General features: G+C 43.3%; 1 protein-coding gene and 1 long non-coding RNA gene across 2 annotated transcripts in view; one reads left to right on the top strand and one right to left on the bottom strand.

Moving 5' to 3' along the window:
* LOC128876400 (tyrosine-protein kinase Drl-like) overlaps window positions 1–1,254 on the top strand; it is a 71,033-nt gene extending 69,779 nt beyond the window's left edge. The window contains exons 7-9 of the mRNA XM_054122732.1: window positions 253–520; window positions 696–882; window positions 1,001–1,254. Coding sequence (XP_053978707.1) covers window positions 253–520; window positions 696–882; window positions 1,001–1,249 — 704 coding nt within the window. The 3' untranslated portion in view covers window positions 1,250–1,254. The remainder of the gene's footprint in view (window positions 1–252; window positions 521–695; window positions 883–1,000) is intronic.
* Window positions 1,255–1,496: 242 nt separating this feature from the next.
* Window positions 1,497–23,212, bottom strand: part of LOC128876408 (uncharacterized) — a 40,019-nt gene continuing 18,303 nt past the window's right edge. The window contains exon 3 of the long non-coding RNA XR_008457020.1: window positions 1,497–1,621. This is a non-coding gene — a long non-coding RNA (uncharacterized LOC128876408). The remainder of the gene's footprint in view (window positions 1,622–23,212) is intronic.

Genomic DNA, 23,212 nt, shown 5'->3' with positions numbered 1-23,212 from the left:
GAATCCACATCACGACAGTCGATTACAAACTCGAGTCAAATTCTAAAACAGTATTTTGACCATAAATGGATGTAAAATGCATGATATATTTTCTCGCCTATCAGAAAACAGCGAGATTAGTTTTAAAAACACCCTTCGAGATTTTTAAACCCTGCGATTTTTAAACCCTTTCGATTCGAATTGAAAAGTTCGTAAGTTCACCGCGTTGGTATAGCGGTAATTCGAATTGACGCGGTAAATTTGAAATTTTAGAAGTGGCGTCGAGCTATCAGGCGTCTCTGCTGGTGGTGGAGGGCTCGCAACTTGCGGGATTAGTGCACGCAAACATAGCTTCGCTCGCGGCTGCCTGCCTGGACAGCTCTTGTCCATTGTTGGCGTACACGAGCACGTCCGGCGAGGTGAACCTGAAGTTGTACCTTACCGACGGGAACCACCATCCTGTGACCAGGGATCTCGTGCACGTTGGCGCGCAGGTTGCCAGGGCAGGGGCATTCATGCACGGTCGTGGGCTTCTACACAGGTGATTACTTTCGTTTCTCTGTACGATGCGCTTGACCGAACCGCTAATTGAACTGCTTCCTGTAGGAAAGAATTCAGTTGCGCGAAAAACTATGCCTAGGCATCCAAAGTACAACTGGTTTTCTAACAGTTACGAATTTCTAGACGAGATTATGGTACCGAGATTATGTTTCCAGGGACATCGCAGCCCGAAATTGCCTGATCGAGCCAAGCAGTCTTCGCGTGCGATTAGCCGACACTGCTCTGGCGCGAGATCTCTTCCCTCAGGATTACCATTGTCTAGGCGATAACGAGAACAGACCCATTCGTTGGATGGCCTTGGAGACCCTCCAGCACAGTCAGTACAGCACGGCAACGGACGTGGTACGGTCATAATTTCTATCGCGTCCCAATAAAGTGTTGACACTTCGCTATCCGCTGCTGCAGAAAACGAGCGATCGGATTACGGACCTAATGAACTGCTTCTTATTTCCTTTTTTAGTGGTCATTCGGAGTGTTTCTCTGGGAACTGGCGACGCTGGGCCAGCAACCGTACGTCGAAGTGGACCCATTCGAGATGATGGCGTGTCTTCGCGATGGCTACCGACTGGCTCAACCTAGACCGTGCCCCGACGAACTCTTCGCCGTGATGGCCGTTTGTTGGCTAGGCCTCTCCAGGGATCGACCGACCATGCCCCAGCTCCTAGCCTATCTGCAAGACTTCCACGACGCTCTCGGCGGGTTCATATAAAACATTCGCACCTGAATGCGTGGTTCCTTGAGAATAATTAATGTATCGGACAAAAATCGTTTCGTACTCGGATAGAATTAAAACGAGGATCTCGTCCAGAGAGAGAGGGAGGATGAGATACGTAGATCAGGCTTGTTCAACTGGACGTGCGATGAACAAAAGCACCCTCTGTCGAAGGGAAAACTGAGAGCAATTCTCCATGTGGTCAATAAGTAACCCAATGCAAGGCAGTCTATGGGTTGGGCTTCTTCCTCTTCCACGCGTCACATCCTACATAGGGTCCAGTGGTAGGTGCCTGATGTCTAATTCAGAACCCAGACTCTAGTCCTGTCCACCATCTCTTGCGTATTTTGACTCGAGCGTCGCGGTATACTAGAAGTATAAAAGGAAAATATTGTACAGTTACAATTATGGAAACCATGCGTGAGAGTACGCATGGCCTAGTCACTTGTGAGAAAACATGCAAGATCACAAACTCTGTCTAATTTTTACCCGAGGTGTAACTTGTACAACGATGTTCGGGATGTAAAACGAACATCGTCAAGGACGATGTACGTGATAAGTAAGGACGAAACCCTCCGAGAGCGCGAGCACGTACCAGTGCTCGTAAATCTCGATCAAGAACGAACGTGGACATGAAATCGTACGAGAGAAGAGCGAAAAATCACTGCCCATTTGCGATTATTGATTGCCAACGACAATACGCGTCCTCATTCGTGGGATGGGCGTAATCGTTTTCGAAATTCCGTTTCGAGGGCACCGGAGAATCAAAACAGGAGATCGTCGACCGAGCGGCGCCGCAATTTCGTGGATTGGAACGACTCGATTAGGGTGACGAACGGCTCGGCGATAGGAAGATCGACGCGAATACATCCGTCCATAGCAGTTAAACAAAGAAAACAAAAAAAAAAGAATCCACTCGAAGCGCACAACATTTTTTATAGCTTGACAGGTGAACGCGACGCAGCAGCAGAAACCGCGACGACGCCTGCGTCCCGGCAACCGACGCCGCTCGTCGCAAGAGCCGCGACGTCATTGCTCAGGCGCGTCATGGGAATTCTTCGTTTGGAATAGGGCTGGGGCTAGTTAACCAATTTCTTTTTTTTTTTTGTTTTTCGTTGGTTACGACAATATTCCAAGATTCGTGTGATTCGGTGAATGTAACTCGAATACTTGAGTATTGGATAGGAATTGAATAGTCGAGTCTTCTAACGGTACTCGAGTAGTCAAGTATTCGGGTACTACTCAAATATTTGAAGTGTTCGAATACGAACAATAAGGTATTCGGATACCACTAGAATATTCGAACATTTGAATAGCTTTCGAACGCGTGACTTGAGAGTCCTGTTTGAATACTCGAGTATACGAATATTCTGTGCATTGACAAAGTATTCTTTACATACAACCAGAACGTGTAATTTACATATTAAATAAAGTTATTATTTATTTTAATATTTCATCGTATAGAGGTGATTACACTGTAAAGGATTTCCTGTAGTGTGCCAATCTTGAATCGTAAATCGTAAAAAGAAAATTCTCAAACACCAGAAAAATTGTTGGTGCTCCAGGCGCGTGTATCTCTTAAAGATGGATTAAATCGTGGTCATCCTCGAAGAGGTCCAAAGTGTTTCCTGTCGGCCGACTGCGCGAAAGCACGACTGTTCAATAGTTATTTATCAACAATTCGCGATTGCGAAGGTGATCGTATGTGGAACAACGGAGAGAGCAAAATCAAAGCTCGGAACACGTAGAAATCTTTATTGTCGTGTCTGACCTTCGGTAGGCATATGCTGTTGCGTAAATGGGCGGTCGAACTATACGTACTCGTAGTTATGTATCTATTAGCCACACCGCGCAAGTCACTTTAAATATCCACGTCTCGCGTCAGGTTGCGCGAATTATGCAAGTTCGCGACGTCGTGGTTTTCGCTGAGCATTTAACAGATTTAACCCTTTGCGACCTGGCGTTATCATCTTACGCGTCGAGCGAATAGAACCGAAAGTAAGAACCATCGTTTGGCGACCCATTTCGATCCGCACGTGGACATGGATGAAGTACTTATTTTAATAAAAAAATCCGATAAAGGGAATAATGAATAAGTGTATTTGTTTAACGAATAAAGATTGAGTGTACTTATTCGATGAATGAAGATATTATATTTATTCAGCTTCAGCTTCGAATAATGTTTTCGTACCTCCTCGTATCTTTATTCGAAGGATTCGAATAAATCCCGTAATTCCTAACAAAGCGTCGCTATTCTCGTAAATTGATTTAAACTGCGTCGAGTGTAACAAAGGTCGCAAAGGATTAATCGAAAGCAATGGTTCGAACGATACCGTTCGGATATATTTTGTGTCTTTTATGCGAGCTGCTTTTCAAATTAGGCGCCACGCGTGGATCGAGCAACTACTTACCCTCTCGAAACGGGTACTTTTGTATCTTAAGTAGATTTGTATTTATTCATTGGGACCCTGCCAGCAAGTAAATGAGTTCTATCTAGTCAGTCTTCGAAAGTTAGTATTAATTGGTAGTTATCTCATCTTCGAGAAAAGATTCATTTTGTACATTTATTCATTTATTTATTATCACGGTTCCAATTCTAGCTTTGAAACTGGACTTTGATGTACGGAGAGTTGGAAGACATTCTCGATAGCGCGACGCTATAGATCGATCGAGGTGGGCAGAATAATTTTATTCGAACAGTAAATAACGAATAAAAGCTCTGTACAGCAATTTATTCGCAACTTTATTTATACGTTCAAACCGAAATATACTTCGCGCGTACAATTAAAACTCTAATTTGGATCGAACAAACAACGAACCGAAAGCCGTTTATCTTTCATTCGTTATTCGAGATCCTTTATTTAGACGCGAATTTCGCCCACCTCGGCTCGAAGTTCTCGAAGCCGGCGATAATCGCGGCAGAAAATTCCTGAAAAGACGCGAGATGACGTAACGCACACGTTTTAAATGTACTCGATGTGTAAATGTCGCATGTTCCTGACTACGACCATTAACTTTATCGCACTCTCTCTTTTTCGTCCCTTTCCCCCAAGCTCCCTTTTACGACTATACTTCGACATTTATACAGAAGGCCCCGTGTCTACTGGGGCCTCGTAAACTATCGCTACGAGCATTCCACTACTAATAATTAATATTACTACTTAAAGTAACTTATCGCTCGCCACTATTTATTACGACGTCCTAAGAGTTCACTTATTTCGCGAAATCGTCGTCACTATGATATATATATATATATATGTATATGTCCCGGTATTCGTTATTCGTTGGATGTCTTTTTACGATATTAATGGAGGAACAGGGTAGGCTAGCGCTGCACACTTTTTCGCTATCGCTGTACAATTTGAAAAAAAAAGAAAATGCCTCGTGTTTCCCACGCCGATGTTACCCCTCTTTCGTCCCTCCTTCTACGAGGGCTCTACGCACGGATAAAAAAAAAAGAAGAAAAAAAAAGAAAAAAGTAAATGGCGAGGGAGAGCTTTTTTCGATGCACGTCCTCTGATTCTCGATCTCGCCGACAACCCCCTGAACGCAACCGAAGACCTCATCGAGAGACAGTTCCAGTCACTGTAAATATCTCTAGCGAATAATAGTGGTGCGCCGAGTGAGTTGATTTGTGCAGATTCTATTATTTCCTACGACGATTTACGGCATTATTTTTCAACGGAAAGTGAAATATACGTGTTAAAAAAAGGAAACGATACGTGTGATGGTGCTTTCTCATCCCCGTCCCCGGCGTATCGTCGAATAATGGTATTCAAATAGCAATACTCGAGTAACGATATTCGGATAGTAATGTTAAATTAACGATATTTTTATAGGAATATACGAATACTGATGCACGAATACTACCATTCAGGTATCCAAGCCATCCTCGTAAAGGAATCGACTACCGAATAATTCGAACGGCGGCAACCGTGCCCCGCGCGAGGCAGACGTGGCGCGTAACAAACGTCGAAAGAAATAATTATTTCGAGCGTGCTATCGTTCTGTCCCTGCGCTGTAGATCTGCGCGGCGATCGGTGTTCTCCAAAGAGCGCGAAGGTACCGTACGGGCAGAGTCGGCGTTGGTAGGAGACCCTTTCTAAAATCGCGGGAGTCGGCCGGAAGCGGTACGAGAGGGCCCAGAAGGTGAAACGAGGAGCGACCAACCGATGGTGGGGGATTAGCGGGAAAAGGACAGAACCAGAGAACACGAACGAGAAAAAGGAGGGCCAGACCGCTGGCTAAATGGTGGGGTACGCACTATTTCCTAATCCAAGCGAGAGAGAAGCGGGAGAGCCGAGCCAACCGACCAACGAAAATGAAAGTGACGGAGAAAGTTGGGGCATTGTTACGAAGCGTAAAGCCCGGCGTGCGACGACGTTGTACACCGCGGCTCTGAAACGATCCTTGGTTTTCGATTACGCGTGGGCACCGTCGTACGCGAGGTGTGTCGGCTAAATAACGATGTCAAATTTTTTTAATACACCCTTCGATTAAGGGCTGACACCATCTCGATTGCTTTTTTCTCTGTCCAGGTCGGATAGGTTGATAACGAACAAGATCCCTCGTGATAAGAAGGAATATTATATTATACTTTTGTTTACATTGGTTTAAAACGAATTACGTACCTTTCGTTACACCTGAACCAATATTAAATTCACTTGCTCACTGTTACACATCGATAGCAACACCTCATTCGAACGTTTATTTTGATAATTCTGTTTCGCTACCCGCTCGGGAGTTTTTGCGGCTACCCATTTGTACGTCTCTTACTCCTGGGCCTCAAGAAATATGGCTCACTGAGGGGGGCCCCCACATGTCTCCCGTTGAGAATCACTCAACTTGTTCCAGATTAATATTCTACTTTCAACGCTGAGTAGGACCTACGTGAATTTCTTAAGATATTCCAGAACTGACAAAATGGCGCGTTATCTTCGAAGAACCGAAAGAGCCAGAGAGCGCGTAAAAATGGCGCGAAAAAGTGCGCAAGAGAGAGAATTTCTACTCGACGCCAGAATTCTACTCGCTCGGAGGTTTCGCAACGGAAGCTGGCGGGACAGCGAGTGGTTGATAATTTAGAAATCTTTGGACATCGGACGTCCTTGAAGAAGGCCCTTACACGAAAATGGCGGATAAATCAGAGCGGGGGATGCGAGATGCGTCAGAAAAGTGACGAGGAGACGGCAAATTTTATTTAAAGTATAAGAATATTAAAAACATATTCGGTATGCAAACTAAAATATATATGTATATATGTACACTTTATAAATATTATATACATATTTAATATAATATAAAATTAAATAAATAAACAAATTTTGATCTAGTATAGCAAACATCTAGAAACACTTTGATTTAATTTACATGTGGTATAAATGTGTATAATATACATTAAAGTGCGAGAAATAATTTTATTCGACGAATAAAGCCTCTCGGAAATTTATTCCCAATGTTTATTCGATTAGGATCTCAGCTGCAATAGCAATCCCGCGAGTTATTATCTGATTTTCACGTCGAGTCTATCGTTACCAAAAACGTCTTACGAATATTTGGCAGGGTGAAAGCCCCAAGATCCCCCCCCCCCCCCTCCACCCGTGTTAGTTACGCCATTCACCATGGATCATTGGTATTACGATATCTCGAAACTTTCTCTTCGGCTTAATAAATCGTAATAGATTATTAACCGCTATTGTGACGGAAACATGACTACTGTCCATGGGACAAATTGATTATTTCACGTTATCTACGACGAACAATTCCTCCAACGATCGCTGATGTCAGACGTTGTTACGTAATTAGAAATTGTTTCAATACCGATCAACCTCCGCTCTAACGATACATGGGGCATTATAATGGAAACCGATACATCCAGATTTCAACTGGATGTACTATTGAAAAATATATGTATCGTATGTTCCTTGTGTATGAAAAAAGGAAATTTGACTATTTACCATGAAACATACAGAATACAATGGAATTATTAACGATGATTGGATAGTTACTACCACCCAGAAATGGACAAGATTCCTTATCTAGACAAGAGAAATTTGTGTACAAGTTTTAACAAATCATTCTTCTCTTATACATATGATACTTGAAAATTGTTTCGAAGTACTACTTCTCGATACTATATCACTGTTTTTTTCTAAAATCGTACGATCCCGCCAACGAAACTCGTCAAAGTATCGATAAGGAGAAAGCTGCTCCTCGGCTCCGTCAAGGACCACCCGGACGCGCGTGTCTATGAAAGAAAGAAATGATCCTCGAGGCGATCGAACCGTGAAAAATGCCATTAAGCTCTTTCGCGGCTAAGATGTAACAAAGTAAGAAAGGTTTCTTCTCTCGTTACTTAATTTCCGTTTTTGTTCCGCGTCGCAATCGTTCGTTGCGACAAGGTTGCCCGCGCGGGCCCACAATGGGACACCGGCGTTCGAAAAAGAGAGGATAGACGAAGAAAAGAAAATAAAAAAAAGCGAAACACACGTCTCGTAGGCGTGTAATCAACGGCGTTAGTGCTCGGGCAGCGATGGTAAAGGCCTACTGACATAAGAGGCATCGACGAAAGTGCGACGTTACATAATTCGGGCACGGGACATGCGTCCTCGCGTCCGGTTGGGTAGGGAACGAATTGCCCCCACGGTCGTAGGTAAAAAAAAAAAAGGATGGAAACCATCGCAAGAAGCTAATTACATTGTTTTACGGTGCGGGAGAAACGTCACTTTCGAGCTGGCCGATTCGACTTTTTACGAGTCCCCAGCTCGTACGAGAAATCGATTTTCTTCCCCATCGGGGGAGACGTGCGATCCAATCCAGAAAAATGCAATTCACATCGGTTTCGAGCCTTTGGATTTTTATTTTCAACGCTGCTTCGCTCCTGCACGGTGTACTCGAAGTGGTAATCGTTCGAGGTACATCGAATCCATGAACCAATTAGTTTGGGCACCGTGGGATCGCTACAGCCCCTCGGGGCTTGTCAACTGTCAACTTTGGTTTACACCATAACTTGTCAACTGTCACAATTGCCACCTGTCAACATTCCGCTGCTAACTACCACCTACCAATCACCACATTCCAACATCTCTTATAATAACTTACCCTGTGTAATTGTTCTCACTTCTTGTTGGTTCAGTTACCTCGATAATTGCGCAAACACCTCCAGCCCTGATTTAGCCTAATTAGCCGGTCGTCTACTTTACACCGGTGTCATAATTTGAGATATCAGAAAAAATGTATCTTCTTAAATTAGTCACGCGGATTACCCACGCTGATAACTGGACGAGGAAACGCGACGAGTCGCTTTGGCAGTCATTCACATTCGCGCGTTGGCTTCGTTGTTGCGTTGGATTAACGGTCAAATATTTAAACAACAGGTCGAAAGGTCTACCGAGCCGTTCAGCCGTGTGTAATAAATCATTCCATTATCTGCTTAGAAAGTCTATTTGTTCGACTACGAGATGCTGGCATCGTTTTGAAATTTCTGGTCTAGAATTAAGGTTGGGCCACATGTTATTTGACAAGATTGCCTAATTCAGACCGAAACTAGTTGGCTGCGTTTGAACCGGTTAGCTGTCGGCTATGGAAACGTCGGTTAAAATAGAAATTAATTTTTTGTAAATCTTTCTTAGATGCCTCGATGAGTAAACGATTTGATCAACTATACACAATGTATTGAATGGTCTAGGCTGGCGTACCTCTGCTCTAACGACACCAGTCCACAATATTTACTCCGGTATTTTAAAAAATTTACTTACTTGATGACATATTTAATGACCAGTTTATTTCTCCACGAAATGTATAATTATCCACGCACGATTATAAGTAAGCGATTTAAAGTGCAATTGTTTTCTTACTTCAGGAATTTTCCTGGTGTATTGCGATAAAGATAAAAAATGAAACGCTGCCATAAAAGTCATCGAGGAGAAGTCATAGAAGGAATAGGTGCAATTTTTCTGCCTAGACAAGCTTCCGTGTTGGAGGTTGAAGAACCGACCGCCGATTCCCTGACAAAACTCTTTGTTTCTTGCGTGTTCATCTTAAATAGCAATTATCGTGCTTTCCAGTTAGACCGGGTAAAACAATCGACCCTCCCGGGCTACATAAACGAACGAGCATGAGCCGACCGGTCCTTATTCGGACAAGGAAAAACTGGTCCCACGAGCGGCGAACCGGAGATCGGAACCGCGATGAACAAACTCAGAAAAGGAATAATGCGAACGAACGTTTTGTCGTCCTGATAGCCAGAAAGATTAAACTGAAATTGACGAGGAGTCGTCCTTTCACTGCATCCGTTGTCGTGGAATACGAATTACATGGTTCCTCCTGTGGAGTCTGCGAGTCTATCTTTGATGTTCATTTAGGTTCAAGAAATGATGAAATGTATAATTATACCGTAAGGAATGTGGACGGATTTTTGGACGAAGGGCGAAGTAAAGTTTCGAGTAGTCAGGTATTCGACTGATATCGCAAGACACTCAAGCTATGTCGCAAAGTGTACAGAAATGAGTTGAATATTTCCAACGGTTGATACAATTATCGCGGTGTAATAATAAGGAAAGAGGATCGAAAGCGTAACAAAGATTCATCATTGGCTTTGTTTCTGTCAGCGACTCGACAGAGAAAAAGTGAAAAGCCGCTTCACACGTAGATGGCAACACACCTGGACAAACGGATGAGCGATCCGAGATCTAATCATAAGGAGACTCGGATCAAACCGTCGCGATCGAGCGAACGGTCGGGTTAGTGAAACACTTGGAAAGGCGGCTCAAGGCTCGGCTAGCCTTGGACGCGTTAGATTACCCAATATTCAGGCTTCGAGCAATGCTGCGTGTCGCCGGCATGGGGCAAAAATACACGTGAAACTGTACAACTCAGTCCGCGAGGGACAAGTCGAGCATGATCTTGTACTCGGCGATCCGGACGAAAGAACGGAGCTCCAAAATTCGGGGAACTACTGGATTCGTTAGAGGGAGGGTATACTTGGCTATTCGAATACGCGAATGTTCAAATATTAGAAGAATATTCCAATCACTTAGGTATACGAATAATTGAATATTTAAATATCAGTCGAACACTTGACTATTCCAATGCTACTAGGATACCTGGATATTCGAATATGCTTGAATACTTATATCAAATACTAATATTCAAATACAAAAGCACTCCATATTCGGATAGTCGCAGCCTCGAATTCCCACACGAACGTCGACAAACCGTCCAAAAATTAATGTTACGATTTAAAAAGGACACTCTTTCAGATCCACAAATGTTTCGTGCAGTAATCGATCTACTTCATCGACACCGTCTTTTCCTAACCGTTCGGGTATCTAATTGACTATTCATCGAGAATAGATAGTACATGCGAGGAGTAAACGATCGAACGGGCCAATGAAGAAAAGGCATTTAGGTGAAAGCGGTACATACACTGTTCCGAAGGTGAGGTGGAAATCAACTGGTTAATGCCACGAATTGGCTCGAAGCACGAGCAACCCCGCATTTCGCCATAATTCGTCTAATAAAAATAGAGCCTGATCTTTGCACATTGATGCCTCCTTAGCCTTTCACGGTAGAATAAACTTCCCCCTCGGGACGACTCGATTCTGATTAAGATTACTGTTCGCATGTCACGAAGGTCGCAGAACCCTGGACGACCGGTGAGCGCCGGCAGGCGTCCCGTTGCTTGCTGGGACGTCCCTAGGCACACCTGCACGCATCCCAAGCTATGTACAACGAACCGTGTCAGGCGTATACGCAATGGCGTGCGGCTACTTGGTCAGCGCGCAAGAAGTGTACGCTCGTTTGACGTGACAAACGATAAAATGTAACGTTAAGCCGCGTACGCAATCCTGGCAATGAAAGTCAACTTCAACTCGTACGAAATGATAAATTTCTTTTTAATTTCAGTATTTCTAATCTCGAGGTTCTATTTTAATTTCTAATTTCATCTATTATTCAATGAAATTTTGAAGTGTAAGAGACACGAATGTATTCTCGATATGCTTTCCTGTTTATTAGAGACAATCTATATTTATCGAAGATCGAACTATATCTTCATTGAATTTAGTGAACGATCACCGACAGCGGCGTTCGTTGTCAATTTCCAAATTGTTTAGGACTCTAGGCGAAGAAAAAAGTTCCTGCCGGTTCACTTTCTAAGGCCGATGACTGTTTAACCAATCACCCATTACCAGCGTCGACATCGCAGCAGAAGGGTTTGCGAAACGTTACTGCTACCTATACTTGTCTCTCCGTTGCCATAATACCGCAACGTTCTAACGAATGTTGTACGAACAGTATTCGTCTAATAATGGCAATTCTCCCACACAGGCTTTTCAGTGAAAGTACAGTCGAATTTTTATCGAAATTTCGTTCCCTGATACACGTTACCAACGACGTAAGATGATTTGTATACATCTCTTAATAACAATAATACGACATTATTAAAGAAACGTTATTTTTGGAGTGTAAACATTTCCCCGAATTCTAATACCTTTAGATTATTCGAATTTCAAGTTATTGGAATATTCTGAATCCTGCGTCAAGCATCTTGCGACGTGTTTCCAGGAAGAAAGAAATTTCAAGGAATGAAACGGCTTCGTCGCCAATTACGTAAGTTCGATGCAGATCTACGTGAGAGCAGCAGGAGCATTATATTAAACGGCAAATCGAAACGGGCGTAAAGACGTGCGCTCCCTGCGCGCGTATCGTACAATGTAAACGCCTTGCGAACCGGTGAAAGTGAGCACCGCTTTCCCCCGTAAGAAAGCTCGCATCTCTTCCATGGTCTCCTTCAAACGCGTGCATTACACGGTTATGTCATGTACCAGCTGTACGCGAGCGAGAATACACAACACGCATGTCTGCGCACGTGTCGATCCGTATTATTGTAGGACTATTCGAATACTCGACGAGTACTCGGATACCGCTACTCGAGTAGCAATATTCGAATACTAGTAGGAAAAGGTTGTGGTTTGAAATTTTCGTATTTACTAATTGTAAAAGCGACCGTGAAAACGCATGAAAATTTCGTATTACGAATATCCAGGTACTGTCACGAATATGATGTTCTCCAATAGATAGCGCGGAGAAACGCATGTATGCAAAAATTGTTAACATTTTTACGATACAGGAAACGTTTATCAAACCGCTTAGAATTCAAACGTCGCATGCGAGCTGAAACTTGCAAAATACCTTATTACGATATTTTACCGCTACTTTTGAATTCATATAAGCGACGTTTTTTTAAACTAAAATGAAACACAGACTTATCTTCCCATGTACCAATCATTCCTCAATTTTCGTGTTACCATTGTCTATCCTATTGAACCTAATAATAAAACCTAGTAAATCCTCGAATTTGAATTGGAAATTTAAAGGAAACTGCATACATAAATAATCCTTCAGTATTTTCGTAAAAATTTTAAAGAAACGTAACGTAATCGTAACCATAATTCCGTGTTGATTTCCTGCAAGAAAGGTCGTAGCGACGTTCTAAATCCGAAACTCGCGTTCGTTCGCTCGCGGTCTTCCGTGCGCGTTTGAAAATCCCGCCAAAAACGCGAGTTTCCTCTTCCAGCGAACCGCGAACCGTTCGCGTGCAATTCGTTCGACGATTCCTCGCTTCTCCCGTGTTCTCTACTCCCTTTCCCCTCCTTGACTGGCAGGCAAGTAAAAGCACGAGACTAAGCGTGCGCTCCTTCATAAGATACCGCGTATCCTCGCCGCGATACGTAAAGTAAGGCGGGCACTTTCGAATTGCATAACCGCGGCCCGCGCCTTCATTCGGTTATGTCAGAAGAAAGCTGCCCGAGAGAGCCTGCCTGGGAAATGTAGGTAGGCATACGCCACATACGTACACACGGCCATTACTGTCTGCCCGCTTCTCTGTAAACGTTATAAATAAACGTGCTAGCTTCTTGCACCACGGGGCCACCGGACCCCTGATCGACGGGGCAGACGCCAGAGACCGCCATTCACGTGCACCAAACCTAACACGCGAAGAACAAACTTACTTTTCTCCCTTCCCGATTCAATTTTTATGTTTTCACGTTGAACGAAAGTTCACTCGAAGCGACGGGCGATCCTCCCGCGACGATGATCAATTACGTAATTTGAATACTATTACTCGAGTATTACAGGATTCATTCGAATTATTCGGTATTTGAACGATTCGATGTTCGAATAACGAGTAACTAAAGACGAGGTTCTGAGTATTCGAGAAGCGAATTCGTCCTGATAAATCCTGCGGCGTTCGTTATCACTGTTTCGATGTATCGTCTAATTTATAATTCAGGAAGCAGTTAATCTAAATTCAATCGCAGGCTTTGATCGTACGTTCTCCTAAGTCACTGACAAACTTTCGAATCGAGCAGCGCGCGGACGACAATCCCTGGAATAGATCCATGGATCTCGATCGGATTTATCTTCGGAGCAATTAACGACACGCTGCGACAGCAGCTGTCATGTCGTTCCGTAACATTAGAGCTAACGTGTCTGAGCAGCACCGTGCGGCGGGCAACGTTCAATTTCGACTTCTGCTTTCCATCCCTGTTAATAAATAGACACAGTTATAAACAATCGTGCGTAAGCAATGCAAGAGAATGATTGCAGATGAAATAAATTCTTCTTTATTAAAGCGATCTATGCTTGTTTTGATTTGAAAAAAAATGAATGCGTTTATAAAACGCAACGTAACGTACAAACTTGATTCAAAAAACGATGTCGTTTATACGAAAATTTTGAAAATAATTTTATTGATTTGTTTATTTCCTTATAAAGTAGATGGTTCACAGAATTTCCTCGAGAGTAAAAATCCGAAGTATCTGAAACGTTTATACGCTCCAAAATCCCCCCTAAAGAGTACCAGAACAATGAATCTCTGCAAAGTATGGTCCCCCAAGTTGTTTAGCTGGAAATCCATACAACTGTTGACATTACTGACCTTGTTTTTCCGAAAGATGGTTCGCAAGATTTGCAGAGCTGAAAAATCTCTTCTCCTCCTTGCCTCTGGCGTTCCTGTTTGACCGTTCCGTGCTGTGCAACGGATCGCCCCGGTGAAAATAGAGGCGAGAGGGTCTCGGGGGGGTCTCCGTGTCAGGGGTTGAAAAGATTGGAAATAAAATGCAAATCGGCTGTAAATCAGGTAGAACGCGTGGCACTGACGTGGGACCGTTCCACGATGACAATCCGCCCCGTGAGGCGCGACAAAAGGAGCTGCGACCCTCTGTAGGGGGTTAATTGTGTTTGGAGCAAACAGGTACCCCGGATCGAATTGGGGCTCAGGTGGTCGTCAGCGTGTTACCTTGGGACGAGGCTGCCCCCCCAGGCTTCGAGTGCGTCGGTGAGTCTTTGGGGTCTTGCTACCATTTGTTTGCTACATCGATCTGACGTCTGGTTATTTTATTGTTTATATTAATTTGAACTTCACCAATTTTTGTATTACTTTCCGTTGAAAAAGGAAAATATTAATACGCGTGGAATAATTAATTCTGAATTATTGGAATTAGCATTTTTATAACTGCGTAGACTTAGTATTTTTCTAACGATAAAATGCACCTTTGAAAAAATAGTTTATTAAATTCTCTAGGACCCTTCTGAGTAATTGTCTTCAAGTTCAATAAGCGTATCCACCACTGCGAGTAACTACGGCTAAGATTAATTAACGAAGCGACGCCGCAAGCCGTGGCTCTGTCGTGTCATTAATTGTTCCTATAAAACAATGATTACTTAAACGGCAATAAAACAAGAATCGATCGTCCTTGTCGGTAATTATCGAATCACTTTCGCGGTGGCTTCCGCGAGCGTAAAGGCCGATAGCAATGCAAAATTAGTATAGTATTACCTTATCTCCGGAGTGTCGTCGTACATGGCTGCAATAACGAGCCTTCATTCACGGGTAGTCATTGTTTTTTTTATCGGAGTTACACTTTATCTTTCAAGTGTTATTAATTATACTTTGTTACACATGTACTTCTGTTACCGACTTTATCGTCATTTTTCCATAACCGTCGTCGATTCTATTCCAGTCCGCGCTTTCGTTTTTCCTTCCCATCCGATTGAAATATTCGAGAGCAAGACAGAATTATTATCCAGTTCATAATTTCGAACAGAGAATAAAAAATAAACGAAGATTTAATAGTTACTCGTAGAGCAAAAATTGGAGTTCAATTTATACAATCGAATATTTAACACCGAGCAAACTTAAATTTGTTATTTTAATGAATAGCAATTAATTCTTTTTTTTTATAAATTGCTGACGAAAAAAATTGCCAACAATTTTCGAAAGCGTATATTAGATAAATATTGTGTCAGAGAGTTCTCCTTAGAAGATTTTGAAAATGTTTCAGAATAGTTCGCAAATTTATTAAGGTAGACTGCAACATTTTACCATATTGCTGATGTTATCGGCGGTTCGTTGCATGTTAATATTATCGTGCGCATTGAAAAGTCGTCTACCAATGAGCAACAAGTAGATAAAGAATGTTCAATGGTAAGAAAAATGTAACATCACGACAAAGTATATGAACAAATATTTTACCGAAGAGACCAGAAACGATTAATTTTTCTGTAACGTTCAGAATTTACTTCCGATCAAACCGATTGTTTGGTCGATCGTTTAGAAGTCGGGACCGTAAAACTGTCTTGGATCGTCGATCGAGGGAGAAATACGCGCGCCGCGTCGCGGTGCAAATGCGTGCTCACGATTGTCACGGAAATAGGTCGCCGGTGTGACGCCGTTGATGAAAGGAAAAAAAAGGAATCGTGCTAGCTTTCCTTCTCATTCGCCGTGGAAGGTGTCGCGAACTGTGTACACGCAGCGACGTTTACCTGCCTCGGGCGTGAAATGCTCGTACCGAGCGGCTTTAAAGCAGCCACGTTTGACTTCCTCGACTCCCTGCGAGGGTACTAAAAGGGGTACGGAAAGATTAAGACGTAGTCCGGCGATTGAGAGTTGTTGGTAATTTCGAATTTTTTAACATTAAGTTCGAGTTCCAATACTGACCCGTTTGGCAGCAATGGACTGTGATAAATTTAGCGCATTATGAGCGAACGATTGAAAGGCCAGTATCTAGAAATGGTTGAAATATATTCATTTCTCCGGAGAAACGGCCATTGATAAATTAATTGAATTCATGAAATAGAATGGTCATGTTTATAAATGAATTATTTATATTCGCTAATGGAATCGATTTATTCGTCATGTACAATCAAGGGATAAATCTATTTATTTATTATTGCCGAGTATATCGATACTCGTGAATAGCAAGTAATTTTTAGTAGCGTTTGTATTTCGAACTGACTTTTTCGTTACTTGTAAATAACGAATCGATTAAATTAATTTCCCAGTCATGGTTAATGAATAATTCAAACATCAACCGAGAGCCGCGAACAAAACCAATTTAATCATCGCATACAACTTACAGATAAATCTACGTATCCATTATATCCGATTAATGAATAAATTAATCGAACTTCGTATCCCGTCGCTTGTTGTTCGAAACAGCTTTTCCCCGGCGCTGTCACCGCGCTACGTCATAGGAAGAGATCAAACTTCAAAAGTTGCAAAGTCTAGCGAGCGAGCCGGTCGTCTCCGTTGGACGTCGCGTTTCGTATGCAGAATTATGCGCGAGCCGATCGCCGTGGCCGGCAAACAAAAATGCGTGAGAGGCTATCGCGCGCAGGAACTGGGTCAGAGCGCTAGAAGCGTCGATGTCGAAAAGAATCGAGGACGAAATGGGTCAGCGCCGGAAACGATGTCGAAACGGTTCGCTCGTCTAGCCGCGCTTTCTTCGTGACCTTCCTCCTAGTCTATAAATAAGCGTACATGTGTGTACATCTAGCTGGTGCGCGCGCAAACTAGAAAGACACGGTGCGTGCGAGCTTACAAGCGCGTATCGTTTGTGCAACAATTGTTCAGAGCGAAATATAGGTCGACGTCGAACACCTAGGTACTTTCGACTCGAACGCGAGCGTTAACGAGCCAGAACTCCACCGTGGGCCACGTGGATTCGCTCCAAAACTGATCCCCCCTCGATTCACACTCTGAATTTCACCGATTTCTCTGTGATAGATTTTTGTTTGTAAAGATTTCATACATTTTTGTAATAGATTTTTGTTTGTATTCAGAGAAAATGTTTGAATTTAAGAATTTATTTATGAAAAGGTTCGTGAAGTTCATAAGTTCTTGACGAAGGGGAACGATTCGAATATTACTAGAATATATGAGTAGGAGTTCGAACAATTCGAATATTATTCGAATACGTGATATTATTCGAATACGCAGGAACGTTGGCATTCACAATAGTTGTAAATCACGTTCTCGTTAGAGCGATCTATCATCGATTTCCGGTACTGAAACGCCGACTTGGTGGACAGTGGCCCGTTACCGCGGACGCGAACGTGTTATTAGCCCGGTGTGTATATAATTTTCCAATTCGTCCGCGTCGAGTACAGGGCACAATAATGTCGTTTACATCCTTATTTGCAAGGAATAACGTTACACAACGCGCAGATGATATTATTAGTGACCCGTCTGGATGATTGCTTGACAGCTGCCTCTGCCAAATGGTTAAACGGTCTAGGCGCTTTCTTCCCGACCTTCCTCGTCTATAAATACACGTACGAGCTTACGCGACTGCGTTTATGCAATTGTCCGTCGTAAAATAGGTCAGGCTATCGTGGATAAGACTGTTTTATTTTATCGCCAATGCCGTTTAACTATCCTCCGATTTTTCTTCCTGTTTACTAATGAAACGACGCAGCTGACTGTCGGCGGACTATTTTTTCCTCTCCACTATTTGCCAACGCGACAAATTTCTCGTTCTAGCAACAATGTTTGTCGCGACGTGAGTCATTTTGTTGCAAACCTTGTCAACATACTTGGAATCGTTGGCGATTACTCAACCATTCGAATATGTTGGTATCGTTGTTAAAATATTTGGATATTCGAATATTCAAGTACATTTATTCCAATACTTGAGCACTTCGGTATCGTTACTCGAACACTCGGGTATTCAACTATCGGTTGCAACAAAGATTAGACACAACGTCTCATTTTAACGTTATAATGCCATCTTCTTGGCATGGAAGCTCCCGCATAACAATTAGAACACACAGCATTAGATGCACTAGCAATTTGGCAATGTCTCTTTACGGGACACGCGGGAAGAGAAATAGCCTTTCGCAGAAATCGGAGCCAGAGTAAAATTCACCCAACCGCATTATTAAGTGCGAACAAATCAGTAGAAATAGAACAGTAGATCGAATGAAAAATTTAATTTCTCCTTCTGATCCTAGGGAAAAGTTACTACAGATAACTGTGGGTTCGAGAAGCGCAGGGAAGCTGAAAATAGGTCAGAGGGCAGTGACGTCCCTAAGAAAAATTCGGGTTACCCGGTGGCTTTCTTCGTGGCCTTCCACCTTCCTTGACATCGCGCTTCCACTTCGTTCTTCTCTATTAATAGTAGACGACACTGTTGCGTTCAACGCGTGTCGAGTGCGTGTACCGAGGGGCGCGCGCTTATGGTTGGATCGGCTGATTGCGACACTCGCGACAGCGCAGCCTGATTATTGTGACAGAGCTACGAAGCCCTCTTCCTCGATTCGTCAGATCCAGTTTGCAATTTTTCGGCCACGCTGGCTTCCCACGCGCGTACGGTACTGGCGCCACTCGACTGGCGCCAGCTATCTCGCTCGAGACATCCTTTGGATCGACATTTCGTATTTCGATGATTCCCGTGTACGTCGAAGTATTTGTATGTGGCAACTCTGCGTTGTTTACGCTCGTCAGCCATAACGTGCCGTCGATAGTAACCTTGGTCGTGTTTTTGTGACATTAATAATTGGAGGCAACCGGGCTAGATAACGACTCGATGTACCGTAAGATAATATTCGATCGCCTGAGTTGGAACCCACTTTCGATCGCACGTGACATTTCACGACTTGAAAGTGTAGTTTCAAAAGGAGTCGTACTTGAATTTGAACGTAATCGAGCTTGTATAGATATTCGTGGCGTCTTTTGGTGATTGCAGATGGATTAATATATGTTGGCATACATGAGTTGGCATACATGAGTTGGCATTCGAACAATTCGATTACTATACAGATATTTGAATACAAGTGCGAATAACACGAATACTATTCGAGTACACGAGTAGAAGTTCGAGCAATACGAATACTCCTCGATTATTCGAGTAGATATTCGGTATATAATTGAAATAATACCAGTACTACTCGTACATACCGATTTTTCAATGAGAATTCAAAGTTCCCTACTTCTTCCCTTATCCTACGCGTCGCATCAACCCCTGAAGAGTCCATCTCGCAGACAAGAAGGCATAGCACCCACGGATACGCTGAAATTTCTAAATCGATTCGAAGAAACTAGTCGAAAGTGCTTCGACGAGCTTCTATGAGGTTGTCGAGTCGCGACGATCTGTGGCCGACCTTAACTCTAGTCTTGAAACGGGAGCATCGCTTCTAAATGCGTCGTTCGCGACACTCTTTGAAGCCTGTTAGAGTTACTGCAAACAACGCCGCAGACCGCCGGGGACTAAATTAACCTTATTTTACCACTCGTAGACCGATCGAGACGAAAATTGTGCCAATTCAACGCGCAGGCGTTTGACTTTCCGACACGGAAAAAGGAGAAGAGAAGTATGTCGATCGATTTCGGCTGGTAAAAATCCGCGGTTTTTCTAATCGTAGGCGGGAAACCAGTCGCAGCGACTCGCGAGCACGAACTTTCTTGTTTACAAATTTATGTTAATTACCTCCCACCTCTCCCCACGATTTCGCAACGGTGCTCGTAAACGAACTGCGCCGCAATCCGATGAAAAAAAAATCGAATAGTAATTAAACTGTAATTCGTTGTGGTAATTGGACATTGTGGCCTAGCCTAGTCCATTAACGGCGTATATTTTTAAAGAGATTTGTGCTGTGCGATGCGGAGGTGGATGTGGTACATTAATTTTTACCGAAACTCAATTTCGAGTAAATTCAAACCTCGATGGATTAAACTAGCAAAGCATACGGTGATTTCTTTGTCGAACGTGTTCTTAAAGTATTAAGTTTCTGTATGGGCTAGGAAAAGTCAAAGGCAGGTCGATGTTTGCCAACAATTGAATTCGCGAAATGAGCGAAACTGTTTAGTATAGAAGGGAAAAAAATAGTCTTTCTTCGCCCTACCGGGTGTATTGTGCATGCTCTCTTGAAAGCAGCCTTCGACTGTACCTCGACTCTACGCAATTATGCAACTGCTCTGGTATGACATGCACGCTTTCTTCTAATTTGCGTAATAAAGACATTATTATAATAATAAGAAAACCTCGCTACGGGTAAACTGACGTGTTTATCTCCACGTTTCTCGGCTGCGTTCGTAACAGTCCTGAATAATTGCGAATAGGAGGGTAGCTCAGACGTGAATGACACCGTTTTGCATATTCGTAGAATGAATGATTTCGTGAAAATTAACTTTGAAGAATTAACGAAAGATTGTGTTTTCACATAAAATAATCTTTGGTCAAAGTAGATGTAACCGATGTAAATGAAAAATATAAATACTTCTCGATTATTCCAATAGATTCCAGTAGGTTCCAGTATACTATTCAAATCATTTAAGAAATGGGCATTCGAATAATTCGAATACTAGTTGGATGCATGTGTAGGAATTCGAACGATTCGAATACTTGAGTATTCCGCCACGTTTCAAAGAACTGGTCCCATTGGGCGCCATGTTCGTTTACCAGGTATATTCGGTATCAGTCCTTCGTGAACAAGAGGATCGAGCGTCCGCAAATATTTGGCGGTCGATTTGAAGCAGTTTTTCTTGGCAGGTATTCCCAGTGCTCCCGATAGAGGAGCAAAAGGTCCGAGAGGACTGCGACGGACCAAGATACGTAATAAGGCCACGGAACATCATAGTTCACATTTGTCGTGCCAGATCTAATCACTGCGACACGCACGAGTATCTATTTAAAATGAATTCAGTTCCTATTTCTAATTCCTAGCTTGACTATTGCACATAGTATACATACTTTGGTTGTTTACATGCGTTTTTGATCACAAACCACAAAATTAACTTATGTATATTCTAATTTTTCTTATTTCTAAAATTAACTTTCGGTAAATAATAATAAGAGAAACGCATAATAAAATCGGGGCGCCATTATTTTGACATGACTCGGGTCGAGCAACGCTGCGGCGAGCCGCGTTCTCCGCTTACGTAATTCCGGCCGACCGCCAACGTGCCCGCGAACGCCGACGAAATGAAAATGAAAGTAAAGCGACCAAACATTGGGTCGGCGAGCCCGCTAGCTATCATTAGCTGCCGAGGAGGATAGCATGAGCGAGCCTGGACGACTGAGAAGGGGGGACCTTTGTTTGGTAAAAGTTCCTTTCCGTGGAACACAACTTCCTGTCCGACGCACGCCGAGTTAAAAAAAGTACACCGTATGTTTCCTACATCAACACTGAAACTATCAACTCTGTCCGACCCATTTTACCGAACTTCTTCTTCGAACTACCTAGTGTATGTGCAAGCATTCGAACGACTCGAATACTCCTTAATTATTAGACCAGATAAAAATTCGAGAAATTTGAATACCTCTCGATTAATCGAGTAGATATGGAATACGTTATCCAAAGAATTCAAGCAAACGCATCGAGTGCGTAGTAGATGCAATTTATAACATTCAGGGATCACTCGTCGAGGATGGAAGAGATATTTCTCGGTCTGATCTATTTTCTAGTAATTTAGTCACTTGACCAAGCAGTTGGCTCCGAGCCACCTATTGCACCTTAGCAGCCTCTTCCTAACTTTCCGGACCTTGCTCCCATTTCTCTAGTCGAGGTGAGGCCGTTTAAATAGATTCGTATCACGAGAAACGGCTACTCGAATGAAAACTGACCGCGCGAAAATGCAGATGGCCGCAAATAAAACTGCAGCCACGTTGCGAGGGCGAAGCTAAACCGAAGTGCAACCAGTAGCGATTTTCTTTGATCTAATTTTATTCTGGTAAAGATTCTACGTCATAAAATATTCATTCCGGAAGGGGCAAAAAATTCTAATTACCGTAAACATTGAAAGCCCGCCCCCTACCCCCCAATAATCTTACCGAATCCGTTTCTAAGGGTGCGCCTCGAAAAAAAAGGCCTTAGCTGTTAACCTCGGCATCAGTCAAACAGATGCAGCGTCGATTCTCGAAGGATTCGATGCAAAACTGCCGAAAGGCCGATTTCACTGACACAGTTTCCCACCGAGAGAGAGAGAGAGAGAGAGAGAGAGAGAGAGAGAGAGAGAGAGAGAAAACAGCCTCGCAGCCAGCGCAATAAAATCGTTTCTCCCTGTTTCCGTGTCGGTGGCCCTTAGAGGCACTCTCGCGGTACGTGCGCGTCGAAGGCCAATTTCTAATCCCCTTTTCGACTCAAGGATAAGAGAAACGCGCGGCCCTCTACTTGCCTCGAACGGACACGGCGTTGACAAAAAGTCCGACGAAAAACACCGCGAAGAAAAGAAACTGACAGACGAGGAGAGACCGGTGGAAATCGTTTTGGATAACACGGCGGTTTCCTTCGGCGGAAAGGGCGCAACCTCTACAAAAACCCCAGGCAACTTCCTCAAACCTCTTTGACGGTGGCGATAATAAAAACAAAAAAGAGAAGAAAAAAAAAAGAAGAAAGATGACTAGGTAGTGAGCGAAAGAGAGGGTTGCTCAGGGGCGCATAAAAACTCTCATAATCTCGAGCATTGTGACCGGTAACGGGGCGAATAATTTTCAGCCGGTCGCTTGTAAACGACCTCGTAAACGCCTCGTAATACCACGACCGTGGCCCTTTTTGGTCAGTCCTTGGACAGACGCAGCGGGGGGAGAAAAGGGTTTTTGCAGTTTTCTCGGCCTTCGGGGTTCATTTGGATCCTTCGACTTTGAGTTTCGGTTCAAGCTCGAGTTTAGGAGTAATGGG

The sequence above is a fragment of the Hylaeus volcanicus genome, chromosome 5 (assembly GCF_026283585.1).
Source record: "Hylaeus volcanicus isolate JK05 chromosome 5, UHH_iyHylVolc1.0_haploid, whole genome shotgun sequence".
Classification (NCBI taxonomy): domain Eukaryota; kingdom Metazoa; phylum Arthropoda; class Insecta; order Hymenoptera; family Colletidae; genus Hylaeus; species Hylaeus volcanicus.
Note: the sequence above shows the minus strand (reverse complement) of the source record. Positions and strands in the feature narration are given on the sequence as shown.